The sequence below is a fragment of the Artemia franciscana genome, chromosome 16 (genome assembly GCF_032884065.1).
Source record: "Artemia franciscana chromosome 16, ASM3288406v1, whole genome shotgun sequence".
Lineage (NCBI taxonomy): Eukaryota > Metazoa > Arthropoda > Branchiopoda > Anostraca > Artemiidae > Artemia > Artemia franciscana.
In genome coordinates this window covers 35,072,361-35,081,474 of record NC_088878.1, presented here as the reverse complement: position 1 = coordinate 35,081,474, position 9,114 = coordinate 35,072,361, and the positions used below count along the sequence as shown (strand labels likewise).

Below are 9,114 nucleotides of genomic sequence, written 5' to 3'. Positions count from 1 at the left end.
ATATACAATTAACAATAATAATTGTCACGTACACACGAAAATAAGTCAACAAGTATACACAAAATTATAATACATACAATTAACAACAATAATCCGGATTAAAAAGTCGACCCAGCATTAAACAACTTAACAAACGAGGGCACAAAACTAAGCTCATAACGAGCATGTGACACAATCACAGATTGAAGTTTCGGTACAGGCTCTGCAACGGCCCTGAGTGGCCTTACCCGTGCCGGTTGATGTTGGGGAGGGAGGATATTTCGGTGTATAGGGCTGGACAAAATTTTATTGCCAAAGGATAGGGCTAGTTTTAAACGACGAGATTGAAGGGTTTGAAATTGAAACTGATTAAGGAGGGATATGTACGGTATTTTTGGGGCTTTTGAGATTTCTAGGAGGGCACGGTATTGCACCCTCTCAACCCGGTCCGACTGTTCCCTAGTCAGCCCAAAATGCCATACAGGGCAACAGTATTCAAGTGTGGAACGTATAAAAGAGAAATAGATGCGTAGGAGGTGTGGTGCAGGGATTCGATGGCGAGTCAACAACTTTAGAGACCTGATGGCCAAATTAGCTTTTTTAAAACATGCCATCAACATGTTTATTCCACTTCAGATCCGAAGTGGTATGAAGGCTGAGCAGTTTAATTTCGGTCACGTGACTGGCGCTGGGAATAGGTGGATTAAAAAGTGGCGCAGATTTTAAAAAAGAAAATGTTAAAATTACAGATTTATCAAAGTTGACAGTCATTTTGTCCACCCTTGCCTCTTGACATATATCTTTCATTAATGAACCTGCTCTGCTTGGTAGGTTTTTTCGACAACATTCAATAAGCGACAAATCGTCGACATACTTCCAGCGGTCATCCAGTGTTGTTGCCAAATCATTTATTATGACAAGAAACAAAAGTGGTCCCAAGCTTGGGGAACTCCACAAAAAATGGGCAGTGGGTCGGAGTATGTGGACTTATATTTTGTCCGTTGACATCTACCAGAAAGAAAACTAGCAATTAAACGCACAAGGAATAAATGTACACCTAGTCCAAGAAGTTTTTTTACAAGAATATTGTGGCAAATTAAATAAAAAGCTTTTCTTAGATCTATTGCAATAACATTAATCCAAGAAACTGGTTCATCGAGTTTTTGCAAAATACTGTCAATTACACCTACTAAGTAATGAGACGTAGATGTGTTCGGCATATTTCCAAACTGCCTTGGATCAATTTTGTCCAGAATACGTCTTTCAGCCATGCTGCAACAAAACTTTCATACACTTTGCTAAAAATGGGTGTCATAGTGATCGGTCGGACACCCGAAAAATCATTGGGTGCATCTTTTTTTGGTATTGGTGTAATGAACCCATTTTTCCAAATTGATGGATACTCACCTGTTTTTTTCACCTGATTATAAAGGAGTGTTAAGGGGCCACTAAGATAATCTGGAAATGCTTTGATGAGATCAACGGGAATATCTACAGGGATAATGCTTGTTCTTTTAAGCCTTTTTAATTTGAAAAACACCTGGGACTCTGATATCAAAGGGAAATCAACAAGACTCAGGAGGAGGGTTGGGTATTTCCACGCTCAGCAAAGGTGGGAGGGATTGCACGATGTTACCCAGATGTTTATTAAGGGAGTTGGCTGTTACGACGCCATCTTCATCAATGCCAAAGTCGACTCCTTTTTCCACCTTGCCCGTCATCCTTTTGATTCGTTTGTACCACTGGCTTGGTTTGGACTCGAACAGATGATTAACTTTACGTTCTACATATTTGTTCGCTTGTTTTTGAGTGACCTTTCTTAGTTTGTTTTTCAACCTGTTGGCTGGTTCGGTATTACCATGACGGAAAAGCCATCTCTTTTCCATTACCATTTTCTTAACTTTTTGTGTAATATATGGTCGATCTGATGAGAAACGTTTGGTTGACGTCTCAGAAAAACAGGCCTTGCAATGCCTTGTAATGGAAAACGATGCATTAGATCTTTGAGGATAGAGCCAAGGTATGTAAATTCCTCAACAATCTCAGCTGGCTTGTCACCGACCATTAGGATTGGCGGGGGACGCGGTGAGCTACAGGGTTCAAAAAACATCACTTTTGTCTCCTGCCGATTAATCGATAGCCCTATCTTTAAGACTTCATCAGCATGGATCTGTAGGACCTCTGTGAGCTTCAAAGATGAATCGGAGACAAGAGGAAGTTCATCGGCATAGTCAGCGTCTGAAAGTACTCTATCGCCGTAACGCAATCCAGACTGGAGGCGGTTTACGGTCCGAGTCATAATGTAGTCGATGGCACAATTAAATAGCTCTGGAGCAGCGGCACAGTCTTGATTTCAAAAGATGGGCTGTGTCTGCCATTGACTTGCACGCAGCTCTCAGTCCCTTCGTGGAGCGGCTCGAAAAGGTTGCTGTACTTCGCTGGTAGTCCCATTGTTTTCAGTATGAGCCAGAGCGATATTGCCGGTCGACAGAATCGAAAGCAGCCGTGATATCCACAAAGGAAACATATGCTTTTTGTTGAAATTCTCGAGTCTTTATATCACCTGCCGCATTGTGAATATTTGCTCCACGATAGACCTTCCTGGCATGAAGCCAGCCTATTGGATTCTTCGTTGGCTTCTGAGAAAAGTGGTACAGCGGTCCAAGAGGGTTATAACGAAGAGCTTCCCGGGCACAGAGAGGAGTGTGATGCCTAGATAGTTGGAGCAGGTTTTGCGACTGCCTTTCCGTTCCCAGAGAGGCAGAATGACGCCCGCTCGCCAGTCTTTTGGAATTCATTCTGTACGAAATATTATGGAGAAAAGTACTTGGAGCCAGAGAAGGATCGCTGCCCCACCATATTTCAGTAGATCTGTAGGGATACCACATACTCCTGGGGCTCGGTTGTTTTTCATCCGTTTCGGAGATTTCAGGATTTCTGTAGAGCTGAAAAGGTGTTGCACACTTTCACATGGGGCCTCAGGGGTGCTAGATGCAACTTTAAGAAGGTCAGGGTCGGGCTGGCTAACACAGTCCAGTTTTAAAAGTGAAGAGAAGTAATCCTTCCAGGCAGACAGTTGAGCGCTCTCGTCAGTGAGAATATTTCCATCATTAGATGCGGTAGGGCCTAGGGAGGATGGCTTTCCCTCTGCAAAATCCCGAAGGTGTTTGTATAGAGCGCATGTGTCACCCTTTCTGGTGGCCTCCTCAAGATCGGTGGCCTTTTTCTCGGTGAACAGCTTTCTATCTCTGTGGAGGAATCTATTTCTTACGCCGTTTAGACGTCTGTAGGTAACCATGTCCCTTGCTAGGCGTGCTTTGCGACGCTGTTCAATAACATCTAGAGTTTCCTGCTATATCCAGCACTTCTTTTCTGGGCATCAGACGACCGATAGTACTTTCGGCCGAAAGCAATACGCCGTCTTTGAATAGTTGCCAAGCTTCTTTAGATTCTGAAATTTGACCAAGACAGTCAATACGGTTTGAGGTGGAGACAGCATAAACCTGGCGCGTGTTGGAGTTTGCAAGATTGTTCAGGTCTAATTTGGGGGAACGGTGATCACTTTTCTGGGATTTCAGGCATAGTCTAAGGTTAGAGACGACAAGCATGCGGTCGGTGTTTTCCCATTCTGCACTTCTGTATGTTCGGCAATTAGTTATAAAGGAACGCCAGCGTGGGGACACGATTATGTAGTCTAACATCTTTCTTGTTCGTCCGTCATTGCTGTACCAGGTATATTTGTGAACCTCTTTCCCTTGAAAAGGGGTGTTGGTGATCATAAGATTGTGCATGTTGCACAGCTGAATTGAGCGTTAGCCCATTGTCGTTCAAGCAGTCGGGTGTTACAGGTCCTAGAACATTGTTCCAAACGCCGTCTGTATCTCTGACAGTGCCGTTGAAGTTGCCAAGAAGGGTAAAAAATCATGAGGGGATACTTTTGCTAGGATGCTAGACAGCCGGGCTTAAAAACGGTCTTTCATCTCATCTGAGACTTGGTTTGTTGGGGCGTAGCAGACAATGATGGTCCGTTTACCATGTTTGTGCTGGATTTGCGCTGTTAGTATCCTGTCTGATATTTGCTCGTAAGAAAGGAGGCACCTCCTGGTCCGAGAGTCTAGCACAAGTGCGACTCCATTAGTTTTGGTTCTTTGATCACCCGACCAGATTAGGCGATAGCCTTCACTAATGTCTTCAGAGTCATTTCCTATAAGGCGAGCTTCAGTTACGCCTGCAACAGCCACACCAAAACGCTTGAGTTCTAGCGCAAGCATTGAATTCGCTCCAGGGAATTTGACATATTTAACGTCTGATCTAAAAATACAGGCATTTAAAACTTGATACACTTTCTTCTTTAATGACTGATTTAGAGAAGCTCCCAAAAGTACCAGACTTAAGAAAAGATCCACTTATCGTTCTCCACGAACGGTTTCCCGTTACTCAAATATAAGGCCATATATTTAATTTGGCATATATTTAATAGATTGTAAATGCCATAGGTTTAAACAAATCACAATTTTTGGCGACGTTGGAAAAATAGTGACAGAAAACATTGGGGGGAAGTCCCTCCTCCTCCTATACATGATACTTCTAGTTAAATCCTTGAGGAATATGGGAATCTATACCTTTCTATGGGGAAACCAAATTGGCTGCCTTTTTCTTGGAGTGCTACACCTTCAAGTGCTATTAGAAAACCTTTTAAAGGAGCAAAATACCAAAAACGCAATAATCAATAACAGTTTATTAAAAATATAGTACAAAATTGATGACTTGTTCTTCATTTACATAGGTTCAATCCATATACTATTTTACTCGGATGATAGTGGGTAATAGTTTTCACTAGAAGAAAAAGATTAAACTAAATAGAATGCCACAAAAATTGTACAATCATTGAAAATAAAACTTCTATCTACAATTTATTATACCGTTCCTCCCCATTTTTCATTTTAAATTTGTTTTCAGTTTGACCATTCAAATGTGAAATTTCCTTTCTGGGGAGCTGTCTCATTGACTTATTTTCTTCTCGCTGATATTACATATCTTCTTTCATTTTATCAATAAGCATTTACCCTAGAATTCCTAATCAAGGTCGCAGCGGTAGCCGCAGCCTAGTAAAGAGTGAAAAACCTACCATAGTACCCAAAAGTCAAAAAACACGTTTTGAAAAAACTGTCTGGTGAAACATGCCATCTGACACTGATTCAGTAATGCTAACTATTATTTCGGTACGTCTTAAAAGTAAAAGTTTGTTGCCAAAAAAAATTTAAGGTTTAAGAATTAAAAAAAAATAATATTGGCATTATAGCTGGCGAGACCAAAATGCTACCTGATAAATCAATCCAATATTTATGCACGCTGTTCAGTTACTTTGCGGTTAATAAAAATATTTAATTTTACGCTTATGTTTTTAATACATAAGCGTAAAATTACCTTCCTCCCTAATATGCAAATATATGGCCCAATTTTTTTTTTATGTAACGAAGGAACTAAAAAAGAAACCGGTTTCTCCTCGAGTTTTACACAGCGTAAACTAAAGTAAGTGGCGTATAATACACAAGTACCTTATTTGATATTAAATAAAAAAAAACTAGTTTTTTTTTAACTGAAAGTAAGGAGCGACATTAAAACTTAAAACGAAAAGAAATTACTCTTTGTATGAAAGGGGCTGTTCCCTTCTAGACGTCCCACTCTTTACGCTAAAGTTTTTTACTGTTTAATCAGGTATTGAGAGAAAGAGTAAAAATTTTTAATAAAGAGTCAAACTTTTTTACTGTTTAATAAAGTAGAATTAAGAGAAAGAGCCAAACTTGATCGTAACGAGCGGGGCGTTGATAAGGGAACAGCCTTTTCATACAAGGACTAATTTCTGTTCGTTTTAAGTTTTAATGTCGCTCCTTACTTTCAGTTAAGAAAACTAGTTTTTTTTATTTAATTTCTGAACGTTTTTGAATTAATGCATGTTTGATTTTGGCTCTCTGTACGTAAATTATTAAAATGAAATTTGCGTGTTACTCATTTTTTGAAATAAAATTTTGAGAAAAAAGGAAAGGACTAGTTGCCTTCCAATTTTTCGGTTACTTAAAAAGGCAACTAGAACTCTTAATTTTTAATTAATGTCTTTATTAGTAAAAATTATACGTAACTTAAGCATTAGCTTACGTAACGAACATCTATATTCGTATATTTTTATTATGTATATGAGGGGGTTTGTCTCCTTGTTAATACCTCGCTCTTTACACGAAAGTTTAAATTTTGTCCTAATTCCTTTAAGAATGACCACTGAATCAGAAAGGCCGTAGAATAAATAGTTGGAATTATTAAGATTACTTTAGCCTAAAGAGCGATGTATTTAGTAGGAGAAAAGCCCCTCATATGCGTAATAGTTTCTGTTCTTTTTAAGTTTTAATGCTGGTCCTTACTTTCAGTTGAAAAAACTTTTTCATATTTATTTTTTCATTGTTTTTTTTATAATAATGCTAGAAAATCCCGCGCCCCCTTAAATGAATTTCTCTTCCCCCATCACATATACCTTCAAGAAAAGATCCTCCCACATAGCCTCTCCCCTCACCACCCCCCCAAAACCGAAAAAAATCCCCCTGAAAACGTCTGTACACTTCCCTATAACCAGTACTGTATGTACACACTGGTCAAAGTTTGCAACTTGCAGCCCCTCCCCTGGGGACTGTGGAGGAGTAAGTCATCCTTAAAGACATAGCTATTATGCTTTTCGACTATGCTGAACAAAATGGCTATCTCAAAATTTTGATCCGTTGACTTTGGGAAAAAATGAGCGTTTCATTTCCAGCGTTTCCTAGAACTTTTCATTTCCCTTAGAATAAGCCCTCTTGCGACATTATAGGACCACTTGTTCGATACGATGACCGCTAAAAAAAATAAAATAAACACGCGCCCCTGATTGGTCTTCTGATAAAAAATACGAAGTTCCGCATTTTTGCAATTAGGAGCTTGAAATTTTTACAATAGGGTTCTCTGATACGCTCAATGCGATGGTGTGATTTTCGTTGAGATTCTATGACTTTTAGGGGTTGTTTCTCCCTATTTTCGAAATAAGGCAAATTTTCTCAGGCTCGTAACTTTTGATGAGTAAGACTAAATTTGATGAAAATTATATATTTAAAATCAGCATAAAAATTCAATTCTTTGATGTATCTTTTAGTGTCAAAATTCCGTTTTTTAGAGTTTTGTTTACTATTGAGCCAGGTCGCTCCTACTTACATTACCACGAACTGTTTGATAAGTTCAAAGGAAGAGTCAGACAAAAAAAAAAACAAAAAACGTTGGGCTAAAATATTATTGTTGAGCATTTCCAATATCAGATTGCCTAACCAACGCTACCTGTGATCAAGATTTTTGAGTTTCCCATTTCTTCATTCATTTTACTATATTTGCTTATCACAATCGCACTTATTTGTTTCAATAATTCTTTTCGTCAGGTCATCTAAAAGGCGAAACTGTCAGGTTTCGACCGGACGTAATATGAATTGAGAACTATCATACCAACTACGCCTTCTGTTGACCAGAGTTTAACCCTACCTCTGTAGGGAAAGGAAGTAGGGATCTCCATTCCCTATGGAGTTCCTCTGAGCGATCTCCAGATTTTTGTTATCAAGTTATACAACAGGAGATGCTGCTTTTGTAGCCATATGTTGATGGAAAGAAAAAATAAATACCTTGATTGTAATTTTGTGGGCTCGTACCCGATCCAACATGTAAGAGAGCATGGGATGTGGAACAATTTTGGCCTTACCAAAAGAGATCATCAGATCGCAATCAATTTTCGTGTGAAGTACAAAAAAGTGTCCTAAATCTGCTTTTTGGGTGTCTAGATGTCCTCTATAGAGAGGGTACCTTTGGGTCCCTTATTTATACCATCAGGACACTTAGCCCAAAAGATAATCAGCCAAAAATTGAGTTAAATAAGAGCTAGAGTCCTAGCTACGCCCTTTGGGGACCCAGATCTGACGTTTTTGGTTGGGAGAAAGAAGAGGAGCAAGCAGATTTAATCATCAGAAAGTATAGTTGAAGACCGTGATATTTTAGCTAAACTTGGTCGGAAGTAAGAGTAAGTGCCTTAGTTGGACCCTTTAAGAGATCACACCCATTTCGAACTCTTTCAGGTGCTTGGGGTCGTTAAATTCTTGCGATTAAGACTACTACTAGAAAATGTGTTTGGTCTTGAGCAGCCCTAAGACTCCTTCGGAGGGCTCTTACCCAATGATCAAATTTGTAGAGGAACATTTGTTGTGGAGGAAGAGAAATAAACCGGATCTTAATCAAACTTTGTGAGAAACAGGAGAAAGTTCTTTACTGCTTTTTTTTTACAGCCGATCTTAATATATTCCCTAGAGGAAGGAAGGGGGGAGAATTAGAGCCCCTTTATTACATACTATCAAGACCTATAGCAGAAAAGATTCTCGCACGTCAATCAAAAGTTGTGTTAAGCAGGACCGAGGGTCCTCCAGCAAAATCCAAGGCCTTTATGGGTGAGATAAATGGGAAGGGCTGTTAGATTTCGTCATCAGAAAATACACCTGAAGGGGCTATGATATACCAGCTGAACTTGGTTGGGAGTAACTGTAAGGGCCTTCGTTAAATCTTTTGATAGGCTGTATCCACTTTGACCTCTTGTGAATGCTGGTGGTCTCTAAATTCTTGCCACCAAGACATCCACTAGAACAGGTTTCCAGTCTTAAGTAGCCCTAATAAACCTTACGAGGGTTCTCATAAAATGATCAAATTTGCAGAGGGGCATTTATTCCAAAAGAAAAGGAATAAACCGACCATAATTGCAGAGCAGAAATTCATCAGCACATAAAAGTTTACAAGTCGACAGGGTGTGCAATACACAAAAATGAAGACAAATGTTTAAGCTTCACATTGTGATTTGGACGAACTTTTCCTTGTTTAGATTCCTAAGAAAATCAACAAAAAGTTTACAAAGCTTATTTTTTGCTTTCCTGTATATTTATGAAAATATGAGACACACTATTGAGCTCTGAGTATGTGCTCTATTTAATTTAATTCAACTTATAATGATTACTACTTACACTAATTCAACTTATACTAATTAAATCTAGTATTGACTTCAAAAATCAAAATCACATCGAAAACTATTTG

The 9,114-nt window shown here is 39.1% G+C and overlaps 3 protein-coding genes across 3 annotated transcripts in view; all 3 read right to left on the bottom strand.

The window, feature by feature from the left end:
- Positions 1-890: 890 nt before the first annotated feature.
- On the bottom strand, positions 891-1,250 carry LOC136036832 (uncharacterized). The gene has a single exon (XM_065719164.1). It carries the CDS (start codon positions 1,248-1,250, stop codon positions 891-893), a length of 360 nt encoding a protein of 119 aa, XP_065575236.1.
- A 1,523-nt stretch (positions 1,251-2,773) lies between these two features.
- Positions 2,774-3,277, bottom strand: LOC136036831 (uncharacterized). The gene has a single exon (XM_065719163.1). It carries the CDS (start codon positions 3,275-3,277, stop codon positions 2,774-2,776), a length of 504 nt encoding a protein of 167 aa, XP_065575235.1.
- Positions 3,278-4,702: 1,425 nt separating this feature from the next.
- LOC136037387 (protein obstructor-E-like) overlaps positions 4,703-9,114 on the bottom strand; it is a 33,005-nt gene continuing 28,593 nt past the window's right edge. Inside the window, exon 5 of the mRNA XM_065720118.1 lies at positions 4,703-4,815. Within this exon, the coding sequence (XP_065576190.1) occupies positions 4,785-4,815 (31 nt within the window). The 3' untranslated portion in view covers positions 4,703-4,784. The remainder of the gene's footprint in view (positions 4,816-9,114) is intronic.

Bases quoted from the DNA above. Each gene is read 5' to 3' on its own strand.
- LOC136036832 (XM_065719164.1), bottom strand. From the start codon at position 1,250: ATGGCTGAAAGACGTATTCTGGACAAAATTGATCCAAGGCAGTTTGGA.
- LOC136036831 (XM_065719163.1), bottom strand. From the start codon at position 3,277: ATGGTTACCTACAGACGTCTAAACGGCGTAAGAAATAGATTCCTCCAC.